This window comes from Malus sylvestris, chromosome 8 (genome assembly GCF_916048215.2).
Source record: "Malus sylvestris chromosome 8, drMalSylv7.2, whole genome shotgun sequence".
NCBI lineage: Eukaryota > Viridiplantae > Streptophyta > Magnoliopsida > Rosales > Rosaceae > Malus > Malus sylvestris.
Window position 1 is genome coordinate 5,734,447 of NC_062267.1, and position 16,378 is coordinate 5,750,824.

General features: G+C 36.5%; 3 protein-coding genes across 5 annotated transcripts; 1 reads left to right on the forward strand and 2 right to left on the reverse strand.

The window, feature by feature from the left end:
• Window positions 1-329: 329 nt before the first annotated feature.
• Window positions 330-4,998, reverse strand: LOC126631923 (clathrin interactor EPSIN 1-like). The gene is made up of 12 exons (XM_050302126.1): window positions 4,829-4,998; window positions 4,653-4,700; window positions 4,504-4,555; window positions 3,967-4,046; window positions 3,765-3,843; window positions 3,560-3,643; window positions 3,294-3,439; window positions 2,927-3,187; window positions 2,502-2,647; window positions 1,834-2,084; window positions 1,204-1,591; window positions 330-751 (listed from the first exon to the last, which is right to left on the reverse strand). The coding sequence occupies exons 2-12, from the start codon at window positions 4,691-4,693 to the stop codon at window positions 525-527; spliced, it is 1,755 nt and encodes a 584-aa protein (XP_050158083.1). The 5' UTR covers window positions 4,694-4,700; window positions 4,829-4,998; the 3' UTR covers window positions 330-524.
• Window positions 4,999-6,729: 1,731 nt separating this feature from the next.
• Window positions 6,730-9,431, forward strand: LOC126633280 (vacuolar protein sorting-associated protein 32 homolog 2-like). 3 transcript variants are annotated; one of them, XM_050303851.1, is made up of 8 exons: window positions 6,730-6,880; window positions 7,018-7,142; window positions 7,294-7,393; window positions 7,847-7,932; window positions 8,018-8,109; window positions 8,343-8,457; window positions 8,547-8,765; window positions 9,065-9,431. In XM_050303851.1, the coding sequence occupies exons 1-7, from the start codon at window positions 6,745-6,747 to the stop codon at window positions 8,742-8,744; spliced, it is 852 nt and encodes a 283-aa protein (XP_050159808.1). In that variant the 5' UTR covers window positions 6,730-6,744; the 3' UTR covers window positions 8,745-8,765; window positions 9,065-9,431. The 3 variants fall into 3 exon arrangements, with proteins under 3 accessions (XP_050159808.1, XP_050159806.1, XP_050159807.1); XM_050303849.1 differs by having other exon boundaries at window positions 9,131-9,431; XM_050303850.1 differs by having other exon boundaries at window positions 9,134-9,431.
• Window positions 9,432-13,052: 3,621 nt separating this feature from the next.
• LOC126632710 (transcription factor MYB87-like) lies at window positions 13,053-14,493 on the reverse strand. Its single transcript, XM_050303170.1, has 3 exons — window positions 14,255-14,493; window positions 13,986-14,115; window positions 13,053-13,872 (listed from the first exon to the last, which is right to left on the reverse strand). Exons 1-3 carry the CDS (start codon window positions 14,397-14,399, stop codon window positions 13,305-13,307), a joined length of 843 nt encoding a protein of 280 aa, XP_050159127.1. The 5' UTR covers window positions 14,400-14,493; the 3' UTR covers window positions 13,053-13,304.
• Window positions 14,494-16,378: the final 1,885 nt, after the last annotated feature.

Below are 16,378 nucleotides of genomic sequence, written 5' to 3' on the forward strand. Positions count from 1 at the left end.
CCATAATTTTGGAAACAAAAAATATAACACTTTACTTTTTCATTTACTGAATATAATTAATATCCTAACTTTTTTAAAAAGCTGTTCTTTAAAAAATTCAAATAACCACAAACCATAAATTGTACCACGCAACAGAAACAGATACCACCGAACAATGAAACAGATATTCTGAACCCAACCACCAAACAATTCCACACGAGTTCGGCTCGGCACACCAGAGCCGAACAGAAAATTGAGTAGAGGAATTTGGGGGAGCAAACAGAGACGGGTGTTCCCGTAACCATGGCAAACTGATTACGATATACTTGTTTCACGACAAAATCAACATCTAGACTACTACCCACATAGTTTTATATTAAAACGCGTTGCAATCATCTCGACTCATATCAATACATTCCTCGAATCACAGTATTCCGCTGAGGAGTAGGAACACAAACCAAGCACACCAAAACACACAACTACCAATATTTTAGCCGAGCAGGCAAAAGAATATGTAGGCATGAAAATGGCGGAAAATAACGAAATTACTTTTGGAATCCACCGTATTGGTATTGCTGGTTGCCGCTGCTGAGGCTTGAGAAGAAGTCGTCACCTATTCCTTGTGAAGATGGGAACCCTGATTTTCCAAGACCAGTCCCCGAACCCATTGCTCTTCCCATGTAATACGAAGTTGGGGGCCCTTTCTCTCTTTCATCGGTTCCATCAGTCAATCCACCCACGATTCCCACATCCGCCAGATTCACCTTCTTGGCTGCAAGTACATCAAGTAAAGGAGCAATCACAAAAGCGACCTAAACATGCATTGACGTGCAAATACTCATAATTTGAGCACACGATTACTAAAGAACCAGAGCTGTGCCCCTGTATCCCACACTAATGTATATAAAACTTTTGAAATAAGAACTAGCGAAGATTTATATTTGTCACTTCCATGAGAAACCCACTTGAACATTTACCCAATCAATCCACTTACCGAAAATGAATTAGACTCAAATCAATTACCCCTGACCGTATATATCAAGATTACAGATAACCTTAATCCTAACACGACCCAGACACTTGTCACATTTTTAAATAAAAGACCATCTCAATTTTTCCGAATCTCAACTCACAACTTGAAAAAAAAGTAAAATTTAATTTCATGTACAAACAAATAAATTATGCTATGGAAGGAAATATTTCAGTTGAGATGGATATACTTACGACCAGATATATTAAGATCAATCAGTCCACGGCTAAGTGAATCGGCCCAAATGCCAGATTTCACCTGGAAATCCTTCTTGGGTGGGGTCTTCGAATCTGCTAAAGATTGTTTCCCCACAACATTGTGGCTGCCATCATTGACAGAACTTTGGGAAGGTTCTGAAGCTGCTGAATCAGAATGAGACGTGAACGCCCCCATTATATCAGATCCATCAAAATTGTTAAGTGGAACAGTGGCAAAGGGATCAACAATGTTGGTGTTTGTTGGTGCAGCATTTGTAGACTTGGCTTCTGGCTGCATAACTGGATCAGGGGTGGCAAAAAGATCAACTGTTGAAGAAGCCGGTGGGGATAGGGTTGGTTGAGACGCAAACAGATCAAAGCCATTCTGTATAAATTAATGATAAAACATGTTTGTTAGCGAAGAACTTCAGACCCTTTTGAGTAATAAAAAACACTTGGGATAAACCCTAAAACCAGTCGTTTGTTTGCCAAAATCCCACAGCTAATACATTTTCACATGCTTAAGCAAAAAACTTCTTCAAAGTTTGCATAAATTATGGGGTGTGCTTTAATTTAAACCCTCTTGGTTATGGTGAACATCACAACTGAAACATATGAATGTCTGACCTGAGTTTGAGAACTTGCTCCAGTTGCTGTCTTGGGTGGTGCGGATACAAAAGTTGAGTCTGCAAATGCTCCAGATGCTGCCTGGGGTGGTGCTGCTGACACAAAATCTGCATCTGCAAACAGATCAACGTCCGATGAACTGCTGTTCATAACAGGCTTTTCTTCAGGAACAGATGCTGGAACATCTACGAAGTCGTCCATCAAATTTTGTCCAAATAGATCCACTTGGTTCGAGCTTGCAACAGCAGTCTCTGTTGAAAATAATATAGTACACACTGAAATGTTAAATTATATTCAATAAATCATTCATACTATTTAAAAAACACGCAAATACAATAATAACTACACGTTCAGTTAAATGTCAGTGCATAATAAATATGATAGAAGAAAAAGCAGGAAAATTTACACCAACCAATAGTATAGTGAAATTCATATATAGCGTATATGTTTGAACAAATAACGTAGAACTCAACAAAAGATGTACTATGTTCCATGGCACAACCAGCATCCTCAATGGCTTCAGTACATCAATTAATGGTCAAGAATTACAAAGACAAATGGCATGGAATAGATTGCAGCTAAACAACATTTGCCGATGTCTTCCCCACAAGGCTTCCTTTTAGTTTTACACTAAACTACCAACTGCACCAGAGTTCATATGTACTTACTAGTAGTAGAAGTCCCTCGCGGATCAAAATCGTCATCATCATCAGCAATACTTGGGCTTTGCGTGTGAATTGAACTGTATGTATCAGCTTCATTTGATTTATTTGATGACTTTGACTCACTAGATGATATATCATCCTGCCCTCTCCTGCAAGATAAGCATTCTGAAATTAATCTAAACACGATCACATAGCAACAAAATTATTGGGGCAAAATATACGTGCTTCAGTCTCTCTGTATACAGAGGGCAGGGTCTCTGCATCAGTGAGAGAGAGCTGCAGACAAAATTAGCTAGTAGTGATAGAAACCATCGTATTGCAGTTCTGAGTCTCAGAAGAACCTTTTTAAGTGTTATCCAAAGCCTCTCAGTCTAAAGGCACATTAGTTTAAGGATTGCAGCCTATCACCAACAGTACAAATCAAATACCTGCTTCGTGTTGAGCCCTTCTTTGAAGAGCTCTCTCGATTCTCACTTGTAGCCCCACGTCGAGACCTGCTTGAGCTGAACTTCTCAGTCTTGTCTTCTTCATGTCTGTCTCTATAGCTATCGCCGAAACTATCACCAGCAGCTGCTGTACCACCTAGACCTCCATAGCGGTCACTACTCTGAAAGCTGCTATTACTATACGAGGATGAAGTCGCTGAACCTGACTTATATGTTATCCCAGTAGATGAAAGTCCAAAGTACCTAAAGTTGGCAACGTGCTAATAGTTTATAAGATCAAATCTAATCAAAAGATTTCAGACAAGTTGAAGTAAACTTGAAAACCTAGTCGCCAGAAAAATAAGCTTACTTGTCACGATTTGCAGCAGCTTTGTTTCTAACTTCTTGTATTTTATCTTTATTATTCAGAAGGGCCACTATATTTTCAGCCTTCTTTCTCACATTTATTCCATTATCTTTCCCACTTGGCTCAACATATTCAAAGCTTGAGAGTGACTACAGGAAAAGGAAAAAACAAAAGAGAAATAGAATGTTTTGAGCATATTCAACCATATTCTCGACTTGATAGTTGATATACACAAAAACAAGTTCAGGCCATAAAGAAATAGTCCTTACTGAGATTTGGAAAGTATGTTCTATAATGTCATCAACAGCACGCTCAGATCCATGTGAAACCAAATATTCTATAACAGCCAATGCCTGATGCAGAAGTTGTTTCAGACATGAAAGGGATAAAAAGGCACATGACCCAACGACACCAAAATATAGTATGCGTAGATCTCTATAAGCATATATGTGCACAGTCCAACTGAATTCTTACCTTATAAACATGACGCCAGTCTTTTCCCGTCTCACTTAGTCTTGTCCATAAAACACTCATAACCATCTGACATTCCGAACTAAAAGATAACAAGAATCAGCAAGTGCGTGTAAGTACATGTTCCTTCTAGATTCCGGAAATTGGCACTATAAAAAAAGATTTTAACAAGAATCCTTAACAGTTCACTGCAGTTGAAACTCACAATTTTTTAGTGGCCTGTGCAATCTCTGCCAATGCAGAGCCATGAGGACCCCAAGGTTCACTATCTGTCGCATCCAGTACCTACCGTATAACAGCAATGAAACAAATTTGGTAAACTAAAAGAAAATTCAAACCGGACATAGCCGTTAATCATATCATCCAGAGTCCAGCTCCCGAAACGAGAAAAAACAAATTCATATCCGCCAGTTTAGCTAGTACATTCAAAGTATACAGTCTAAAGCCAATAGCTAATGCCAACCGACCGTGGGCATTTCAAAATTGTAGAAACCTGTTCCAGTGACCTCTCAAAGCTAAAAGACCAAAAGCATAGCTACAATTTCAGCTCAAATGTATCTACAAGGATAAAATCTAAGGCTGCAATGCTACTATAACTATTGAGGACGAAAACTAAATAACAAATTTTGGTGTTTGAATCCGCCATGAATACAACAATTCGAGTTCAGATCTATAATTTTTGTTACACAATAAGAAATTCCAATGAAAAAAGAAAAATTTCGCCGAATTAACAGTAAATTACCTTCTGCTCCATCTCCGGAACCTTCAAGACCTTCAGATTCACCTCCCTCTTTCTGCACATCAAGATTAAGCAAACAAAATGTCAATTAAATTGCAATTGATATCAAATAAATCGAAAAAAATTTGACTAAAATCGCAACAAAAACTGACATTTCTCGGACCGTTTGATCGAAGACCTTCATGAAATCCATGACGAATCTGCAAAATTCGGAAATGCGAGATCAGATAGGAAGAAGCAAAATTGCGATTGAATCAGAGCGAATCGGAGAAGTTGAAGTCAATTTTTTGGAGGAATGTAAGAAGATTAAGGAAGAAAGAAGAAGGACCTTTGAGCAAAAAGTCGAAGAGAAAGGAACGGAAAGGATTTTCAGATCTTGGCGTGCGTCGCCAGAAGAGGGAGAGAGAGATAATCGGGGTGGTTGTTTTGTGGTTTTTAAATCGCATCCAATTGACAGAGAACCGGTAAAGCCAACGAGGTCCCGCGATGATGTTTGTGTGAGCTTTACTTTTTCCTTGCCAAAAAAAAAACAAAAGTATATATATATATATATAATACTTATTTGATTAGAGTTTATTTGAATGTTTTTTTTAAATGATTAAAAGCGTTTTTGATGAAAATATTTTTAGAACAATTTTTTTTAAATGATTAAAAACGTTTTTGATGAAAATATTTTTAGAACAATCTTTAGTTAAGATGTAAGTAAATTCTAAAAAAAATCTCTTAAAGTGCTTCCTAGAATAAGCACATTACTAGTATTTCTTGTAGAAATCACAAAGTGCTTTTGGAACCCAAAAATATTTTCTCTAAATCGCTTTCAGTCATTTTAAAAGCACATTAAAACGAGCCTCACATATATGCTAAAAGAAATTTAGACTAAGCTGTATAATAAGTTAATCGTAGTAAATTAGTAACAAATTCGTTATTAAAAAATTTTGATTTTAAAACCCACCGCTTATAACCATCATGAGGTAGCCCAATGATTAGGATGAATTTTAAGCCGTATTCAACATGACATGTCTTGGATTCGATTCCTATCACTCGTGAATCACACGATGGTTGATGAAGCTGAAATACTTGTGCAAGTCTTCCGACCTCTAAGAGAATAGACTAACGTGATGAAGTCACCAGTTAGTCCCTTTTAAAAGAAACCACCAGTTATAGGTAAATATCAATATATGGGAATACTTATGTATTTCTTATTTTTAAAGATGATTTTATCTATGGATGAGATTGGAATTATTGATGGTTGTTTGTATTTAAGGGTTTAGGGTACGTGGCATTACTTTATGGTACAAACAATACAATCATATTCGTTTATTCTCTATGTCATCATAGTCTAGCCATCTACATAAATCAAACAAATTGACAATTGATGTCATTTGTTATCAAAATTATTGGTTTATTCAGTACATATAAATGACTAAACGGTCTCTAAATTAAATAAAATTTATGGAGATGGTATGTGAATGGTGATAAAGAGAGTGAACGACGTTTATACGACAAAATGATAATGACACCGTCATCACTCAAAGAGAAATGAACTTAGTATACGTAAAGAGTCAAATATTATCAATTTATTTTCATACTCATTTATGATAAGTAAACACGACAACGTACAAGAGAATCTACAGATCTTTTTTACGGTGTCTATATTGGGTTTGGGAAACTTGAACAGTTAAATTAGCCAGCCGGCCCAAAGTATATTGGGCTTGGGTTTCTTTTAATACAGTCTTCAACCTCTAGGCCTTCGCGTGCCGGTTCATAAACTCTATTTACCAATAAACCGCCGGTCACATTACTCCGTCCAACATACAAACCCAAGCATCCTATTCGTCCGTCACCACAAACTTCCTCACAGCCCGTTACATACCTCCCTCCCTTCATTTCTTTTGAAGTAAAAATTTAAGAACTTTAAAAGCTCTTGGTACTGTTAACTTTAACGAAAAACTATATTTTTATATTAAAAAGTCAATTACAGTACAATTCACTTTACCCTTTATTTTGTCCTTATGGTTAAAACTCAAAGTTTTCTAAAAAATTAACTACCATTTCACAAATCTGGATTCTCGTAGTCTTTCTTTGTGAAGATTTTTATAATCCGTCAATCTTATTCGTTCATTGTACATTGTGCGGTTAAAAATTATTTTAAATATTTTTATTTAAAATTAAACATAAACCGTATTTGACAAAAACTGATCGCACAATATACAATATACAATGCACAATGTACTAATATAATTTATGGATTTCCACGATCTCACCAAAGGATCCGGAGAGGATCCTGCTGGCCACTTCAGGTCATCAACTTTACTCTTCACCAGTCCAACCTTCATCAGAAATCACCCAACTTCTTCCCTTCAACGCGGTTTTCAATATTGTCAGTCTGATTTTTCTTTTCTTTTAATGTTCAACTTTTAATTTTTATGAATTTAATTTTGATATGTTGACCGTTGTTTTATTGAATCAATATATATTTTCAAGTATTTGTGGTCAAAAAATTCGATTTGGTTGCAGGGTTTTTTAAAGTTGGTTGCTTTTTCTTGTTCTGGGAACCGATCGAAGCAAAAATGTTCAAGCGGGTGTTTGGGAAAGCTAAGCAGGAGGCCAATCCCCTGCCCACGATTCACAAATTAAACGATGTATGGGTTTTTTTTTTTGGGGGGGGGGGATTTTTTATTACTCGATTTTGTTGTTTTTTGCAGAAATTATGACAATGAATTGGGTTTTGTGATTGTAATTGTTTGGGTATTTTTTTTAACTGATAAGTGTTGGGTTTTTGGGATTTTGCAGACACTTGAGATGCTGGAGAAGAAGGAGAAAGTGCTTGTGAAGAAGGCAGCTCAAGAGGTTGAGAAAGCTAAACAATTTACTCAAGCAAAAAACCGAAATGGTAAGAAACCCGAACGGTCTACATTCAATTTTTTCGGTTATTCTTTGTTTCGTGTAGACGATTTGAATGTTTTGTGAATTTGATACCATATGTGGATATGTTTTGTATTGAATTTGAACAGAAATCTTTGTTTATTGTCGATTTTGTTTGGCTTTTAAGAATGTGGGTAGGTTGTTCTGTCTCCAATTTTGTTTTCGTGTTATCCATTTCCGGTGGAGGGACTAGGGAGAACAAATTGTCGTCACTAGTTACCTGCTTAGGTGAATTTTTCTGCGTAAATCGTGATAGGGGATCATGAGCGTGATTCGTGTGTAGATTCCGTTGAGTAAATTCTGTAGGTTGTAGAAGCAATTGAGTGGACATGTGACTCAGACTTATACCTAGTTGTGAAACCTATGATATTGTGTGGTAATTATTATTAAATCGTATACCTTGTTGCTGTTTTTAATACAGCGGCGATAAAGTGTTTAAAAAGGAAGAGGCTTTACGAACAACAAATTGAACAGCTTGGGAATTTCCAATTGCGCATTCACGATCAGGTGCTTGTTGTGTTGTTTTAAACTCTAATGAAGTTTGATGTGTTGACTGTTTTTGTTGAAGACCCGTTTTGTGTTGGGGTTTTAGATGATAATGCTGGAAGGTGCAAACGCTACGACAGAAACTGTTGATGCATTGAGAAGTGGAACCGCTGTAATGAAGGCCATGAACAAGGCCACGTAAGTTGAATTTGAACTTCATTCTGTAGAAGTTATAGTTTCCGTGGTCCATCATTTCCATAACTATAGCATCATTCTCATAACTATAGCATCATTCTGTAAATACGTCTTAAATTACTCTTTTCACTTTCTCTTTATATTGCTTTGTTTTGAACATGTCTTTGGAGGTTGAAGCATACCGTATCCTTTTGTTCTGTGTAGCGCATCTCACCTTTGGCCTGTTTTTCCTACAGGAAAATTGAGGATTTGGAGAAAACAATGGATGAGATCAATGACCAAACTGAAAGCATGAAACAGATTCAGGAGGCACTGTCAGCACCTATCGGTGCAGCAGCTGATTTCGATGAGGTATTGTCTTTGCAAGTTATTAGTTCGTAGATTCAATGCTTTTTTTCTTTTCAAATCAATGGTTCAAATTGCAATATTTATTCTCACAGGATGAATTGGAGGCCGAGCTTGAAGAACTAGAAGGAGCTGAATTGGAGGAGGAGCTTCTCCAGCCAGCCACGAGTGCTCCGGCAGCTCCAGTATATGTAAATCCTGAAGCAGGCAGGCAACCAACCCGACCAGCTCCTCAGAGAAATAACCGTGAGGAAGATGAGCTTGCTGCATTACAGGCAGAGATGGCACTTTAAGCAGTTATATACGTGTATCAGGTAGATCATTTGTCTCGATAATATAATCATAGCTCTACAGCCTCTACATGACTGTCACTGTCAACTATTGTTGAATTAGGGTAGTTGCACACCACGGAGATCATATCATTCAAACCACAAGCATATCATTTTAGAAAAAGTCGTTATGCTGAAAGCGCTATACATGCATGTTATGACAATTGAGAAAGATTTTGAAACGCGCGAGTCCAAACATTTGGTTATCTATACGGATTGTTTGTTTGTTTGTTTGATCTTTTCGTGTGCTGCAATTTGAGTAAGAGTTGTGTTTCTGCAAGCAGTTGATGATCCGCCCTTCGTTATGTTAATTCCATTCATTTTGACGGGTTTCATCTCTCTGCGTGTAGTAGTAACATGTAGCAGGAGACGTTTAATAAACTATGGGATGGTGCGAATCTCTCGGACTCTCCAGACTGACCAGTAGACCTTTTTACCGCATTTGATGATTGTGAGGAGACACTGTATATATAATTTTAAGCAGATAACAGTGTGTACTATGTAATTTACTCGACTTGTAAAACCATACCGGGAACGTTTGGCCCTCGAATCCCGGTTCAATGACTAAAAAACCAGATGGGAATACAATGTTATGTCTTAGTGATACAATTATGTATGTCCTTTTATGTCAATGTCAATGTTTTTCTTTTAGTCCATGTCAATATCAATGTTAAAATCCTTGCATATTTAAAGGTGTAAACATCGTCGCAATGACCGGGCTACCTGCATGCAAAATATGTAAGGTCATATTGAAGGATTCAATGGCAGAGAACAAAGAAATCTTGGTATTGTATGGTATTGGAACACAGACACGTGGTATATATACTTATATAATATGAAATGAACGATGGGTTTATACTTTGGGAGATGTTATTAGCATTTAAAAATTGTCATCTATGCACTCTAGCTTTATAAAAACACGAGGGAAAATCTGCATAGACGAGTGCATGCTGACATTTTTTGAGTGCCATAGAAGCTCCTTATACTTTACCTTCCTTTTGGAACGAGGGAAATTGATGCAGACAAAGTAGCACTATTGTGATAAGATTCATGCACGAGGAAGTCCAAGTAGTGCATTGGAAAATAAATTTAGCTTTAATAATATTCTATGTACTAGGATTATCGGGGAAGTCCATGTAGTGCACTGTATTGGGATTAATTGGGTTCATGCATATCATTAATTTGGGTGATGAATTCAATGTATGGAATGGTGGATAAAGTCTATAAATCACTGTAAGCCTAAATCTCTTATGTTCTATCAACTAGGGTATTCCGTAAGAATCAACGAGGCATATATTTCTCTTGTTTTTGGGAGTCGACAAGACTTATTGTGTTCTAGAGTTTGTTCTTTTTCTTATATTATATGCTGCATCAGAAATAAACTTGGAATTTAGATAGAATTTGGAATTTATAAATTGACATCAACTCTATGTTTGGATTCATAAACATGAATATTTAGAATTTCTATATAAATAAAAAAAATGGAATTCAAGACTTCCATTTCTCAAGCTTAAATTCCATGTAAATAGTTATCAGTTTCAAAATTTTACGAGAGAGTTTAAAATCAATTACAAAAGAAACTCATCCTTTAGTGGTCACCATTACCACTCCCACCACAGTTGCTATCACCACCACCACTCACGATCATCACCACTTTCGCCACCGCCGCTGCTACCACCATCCACCATCACCACCAATACCTCCACCTACTAAATCCACAAGTTATAAATTATTTATGTATATGACCAATAAAGAACTTGGGTTTGCAAATACATTTTATTATAAAGCATGAAATTGGTGTGAACAATGCTTGCAATTGACAAAATTATCCTACTTAATAGAACAAAACATTAAAAGTGGAGGACCATCAACCCATCAGTCCATCATCGTATGATTATATACAAGAAAAAACAAGAACTTGTTGTATAGTTTTGATATGGTTTTTCAAATATTTTACTAATTCAGAGTTCAACTTTTAGACATACAACAAAAATTGTCCATGTTGCTAATGGCATCTATAAGATTATCTTTTTTTTTTCTTTGACTTGAGATCACTCTGTCTGGCATAAACTAGAATTTTGAAAGGGACGGATGTCCAATCTAACTCATTGATTCCTGCTTAAAAAAATAGTAATTTTAGTGTTTTTATTCTTTGAATTTGGATCCACTTCAGACCTCATTGTTAGGAATCTAAAGACCAAGAAATTCGGACCGTTAAAAAAAAAGAGAGAATTCAGGCCCTTAGTTTGTGGAAAGTAGGCCAACAAAATGAGTTAAGAAAGACTGTTAGATTCAATTTAAGTGGTCTGAAATTTCTACTTCTTGAGCACCGGACAATGAGATTTGGAGAGGATCCATCTTAAGCAGATAAGAAGATGAGCGAGAAAGATAAAAATGGGATATATCTCCAAAATAGTAAGTATTATTTCTCGAAAACGAGGGGCACTTCACCAAGGGAATATTCATGCAGACAGAAAGCCACCAAGAAGCAGATAAACAACATTCATTATGTTACAATTTTTAGAGTTGAATGTGAAAACATGAGAGAGAGAGAGACAGATGGAAAACAAAACTTTAAGCCCAATTTTTCTAAACCTTTCTTTTATTGGAATACAACCCTAATTAAACACCAGATTAAAGCTTTAGCTTAGCTTTGGTATTTGTCAAATAAACACTAATTAGGGCATCTCACATAAATCGAGCATGGGTAATGTTAGATAGTTTAACGTCAATTCTCATGCAAACATTATAAAATGTTGTGCAAAAAACATGAGGTGACAAAGAGTTTATGAAGTATTCAACTTTTGAGAAAATCTCATTAGCGTTTCTAATTAATCTCATATTTTAAGGTGATGACTAACAAACAACAATGTTTTATAAAATTATGGTTTCGAAAACACTGATGACTAACTAAATATAATGATGTTAATAATTGAAGTGGTTAGTGAGGCCTAAACAATGGCTTAGCCTTAACACGAAAAAGTCTTCACAGATAAATTAGAGTGGAAATTTTCAAATAATTATGTCCTTTCGATTCTTGAATGGTCAGACTTCTAGAGTACTTGACCGTACAATTAACAATTTGATCTAATATTACAAGGGAAAGAGATCCATTTCGAATTTCACTGTCCAGAGCTCGAGATCAAGCAATCTGAACCACTCAAATTGAATTTAACGGTTCTCATTAACATTCTGCTTGTTCACTGCCAAGAGTTCTAATTTCTCTTTCATACAGACCAAGAACGCAAATTTTTTAGTTCTTATGCTTCAAAAACTAAGGTCAGGAGAAGATTTAAATTTCAATTTCAATGTAAGGTAATATATTGATTTGAATCACAGCTTTCAAACCGTGACATTTGACTTCAGCAGCACACTGCAATCTGCATGACTAATTAAAAGCCTACAATATTATGTTACTGCATGGTGTGAGTCTTATGACAAATATGTTACAATATGTTCATATTGCTGCTTGAGAGTGAAATTCCAGCACTCAACCGCGTCACATCTCCGGCTCTTTTCAGTGTCTCTTGTAATCTAATCGAGATATAAAGAGAGAGATATCCTCGAGCACAGTAAAAAATCTCAACTTTCAAAGGTTTGCAAGATTGGCAAAGTTCGGTCTAAATTGATTGTTTCTCAAGTTTTGTTTTTTTTTGGCTCTGTATTCGTAGGACGGAAGGTGAAAACGGTGAAATATCTGAGAATCGAATAATAGGAAAACTAATGAAAATGGTTTAAAAACTTTGAGTTTTAACGATAAAGACAAAATAAAGAATAAAGTAAATAGTATCATAATTGACTTTTTAGTGTAAAAATGTGATTTTTCGTTAAAATGAATATTACCAAGAGCTTTTCGTTAAAGTTCTCATGACTTTTTTCTTTCTTGACAATATTTCTTTTCCTTTTTTTAAAATAACTCCTTGACCATATATAACCTTTGATTTTTACGACTTCAAAGTCCCAAACTTGCAAACATGATGTACTCTTATGACTGTAAAAATCAACACAGCTAGGGCAGAATATCTTTTATGGTTATTGTGTTGAGAGGGACATGAACTTTGAATTGGCCAGACTCCCACACAACTTTCATGACCTCTGACCTACAAAGGAAACAGGCAAACATGCTGAGGCCATCATGCTGAGAAACTTCTCAGAACCCAACGATGGCAAATTTGAGAAAGTTGAAACCTTCAACACACAAACACAAACACGCAGAATTCCAGTTACGTGATGTGAGAGATACACAGATGATGTGACAATGGTAGATAGAGAGAATGGAAGACTAATGCATATTGTTCATAGCTAGTCATAGACAAATTTGATTAACATTATATGTTTCCATAAAAACGAGAAAAAGTGAAAGATAAAAAATTAAAGCATTTCTAGCTAGCTAGTTAGCCATTTTCCTTCCCCAATTCCTTTCCGAATTCCCTGCTTTTTGCTTCTGTTTTCTCTAACCCAATTCATTTCTTCCCAATTTGTTACAAAACCTTTTGACTCAGATCAATCCTGTAAATTTCAGCTTCAAAAGAAATCACCAAAATCTGTGCATCCAGTTGGACCAACTTCACTGGTTTTGTCTCCAAAGGACATGCCATAATGGTTGACATTATTATCATAAGCCACACCAAATCCATAATCCATCAAAAATCCAGAATCCTGATCAAGATAAAGATTCCCAGCCATGGAAGACGAATCCGAAATGCTTGATCCCTCCTGAGACAATGAAACAGTTGTGCTGTAATTCCTCCTTGACCTTGCACCCAAATCCGAAAAACCCGAGAGCTTGAGGTTGTATAACTGATCAGGGTTTAAGCTCATGGTCTGGTTATCTGCACTAAGTCCAGACTTCACATCATATAGCATCTGCAATGTGGATGGAACTTGGGGTTCGGACGTCGAAAAGGCAGAGTCTTGGGGTTTCTCGGCTTCTGGGATTCCAAAAAAATTGGCATTGTTTGCAATTGTGGGCTCTTTGCTGCTGATATTCTTTATCTTTCCTCCCAAAAGCTTCTTCTTTAATTTGGTGTTCCAGTAGTTCTTCACATCGTTGTCTGTTCTTCCAGGCATGTAAGAAGCAATGACTGACCATCTTAAAAAATTGGGGGAATTTAAAAAATGCAAATAAGTTAGAAAATACTGATCAAATTAAATGTTGCGGATAATAAATTAAGATATTAAAAAAAAAAAACATTGAAAACTTGCCGGCTTCCCATCTGGTTGTAGAGGTTGCAGATAATGCTGTCCTCCTCCTCAGTGAAGCCACCGTGTTTGATGTCTGGCCTCAGATAGTTCAGCCACCGCAGACGGCAGCTCTTCCCGCACCGCCTCAGGCCTACAAACGGTACAAAAACTAATAAAGTTCAGAACTTTTTGTAGAGATTGGCAAAGAAAGCAAAAGCTGCAAAACCCTTTTCTCATTTCTCCACAGTTTTCATTCTTTGAGCTCAAAAGACGGATTTAGAGAGAGAGACCAGCTTTTTTGGGGAGATGAATCCAATTGCTGGCGGTGCCATCACTGCCATGAGACTGGAGGTAGGACTTGAGAGCTGCGTCTTCTTCCGGAGACCACGGACCTCTCTTCACGTTCTCTTTGTCACAGCATGGAGTGCGTCCCATGGTTACTTACTGTGTTCCCTCACTCACTCCCCAAGAACCAACCAGAAGGGACCGAGACGACAGAGGAAAAATCAGACACGCAAAATGTAAGGGGTTTTGGTGGAGGAGGGGGTTTATAAAGATGGTGGCACCTTGAAATAATTAAATAAATAAAATGCTTGACTTCTGTACGGATATCCATATTTTTCAATTTTAATTGTAATATTTTATGTATGATTCTTGTTTCTTGCTTATGAAGAGACATGACCAGTCAAACGGATGTGTATTTGACTTCGTCTTTTTTTCAATCATGGAGATGAATTGCTGTTCAAATTTGATGTTACGATATTTTTTTTTATTTGTAAGTGAGAGATTTAATATTTGATTCTTTTGTTAATATAGTTTGTTTCACTCCTGTAAATTAAAATATTGTCTCATCAAAAAGCTTTAACCGGAAAAATATTATTACGTGATATTAAAATTGTGACAACTCATCCCTGAATATACGTTTTTATTTATTTTAATCGAAGGAATTAACGAAAATACTCTAGAGGCAAGGACTTTGACTTGCATTGACCATTGTCTAGAGAAACGTAAGACTTTTTCTTTTAGCGTATTTGTGTAGTACTCGTTGGTTCAAACGCATGGACGAAAGTCATTTGCGAGTCCGGATTATAACGGTATAGTTACGAATGTTTGAAATTGATTATTTATATTTTAGATTATAAAGTGTTAAACTCCCACCTTATGAGAAAACTGACTAATTAATGTTAAGGAAGGAAAAAGGCATCACCCAATGAGGAAAAAAGGCATCACCCAATGAGAAAAAGGGGAATTTTTCCCCATCCATGTGGACAAAACCGATGGCAACTCGGTTTCGATTCCGACCATTTCCACCAATTTTTCAGGTGATTTTCACTCATCCCTCTCCTGCAACCCATTCCACAATACCCCATCTTCTATCTCCATCTAAATTTGAAGATTTTTAGGCCAAAAACCGTGTAAAACCGTGCGGGTGACCCGTGAGGTTTCGACGATGATTCATTCAATCCAACGAGTTTCACCACCCACCACCACCCTTAACTAACTCCCCTTGGACCCAGGAACAAGACCCAACTGGTTGTAAAGGCGTTGGAACACCGAGGAAGGAGAATCGAAGTTCACCCATTTTAGGGTTTCGGTGGGTTTGAGTGAAATTGGAGCCTTTTCCGGCCAAATTGAACTTGGTCACAGGCGACGATGGTTCGTGATGTCTTGATATTCGTGCTAGGGAGTTGTAGCACGGACTTCAAGTAAGTGGGTCTTTTCCTTTCTATCGTGTATATATATATATATATATATATATGATTGATAATTCCACCAACGGTTATAAATTGATTATTGCATATAATTACTGTGAATGCTTTGAAGTACTAATGTGAACTACGAATGGCTTGACCCTTGTTTAGGGTACGTAGGCAGTCTACCGAGACGTTAGATGCAGCAATACTATAATTAAGACAATAGCCTTGTTTGAGAAATTGTGCAATGTGAGGGACATTGGTGGAAAATGTGAGATTTAACCTTATGATTTAGTGATTGGATGTTGGTCATAAATCATTGGGTGAAGGATCGAGAAATTGAAGTAAAGAATTGTAAGTATTGATAGTTAGTTAAACTAGTGTTTAGTTGAGCTTGTCATCGATAATTATCTCCGAAAATTAATAGTTAGGGAGTAGGGCGTTATAGATCGTGCATTTTACGCCACATTATTGATCTATATATATATATATATATTTGGAAGCACTACGATATGGTTAAGTTTTGGATTGCATTAGGGTATGTCCATAAGTATATTATTGCGCATAATTATTGTGAATGCTTTAAAGTACGAAGGTGAACGCATGATGCACAGATACGTTCAGGTGAGTATATGTTGTGAAATGTGGGATGCATGGTTATAATTAAATTTTATTTGGAACGATTGAGTGATGGCATGACTATATTTATGTTTTAGGCAA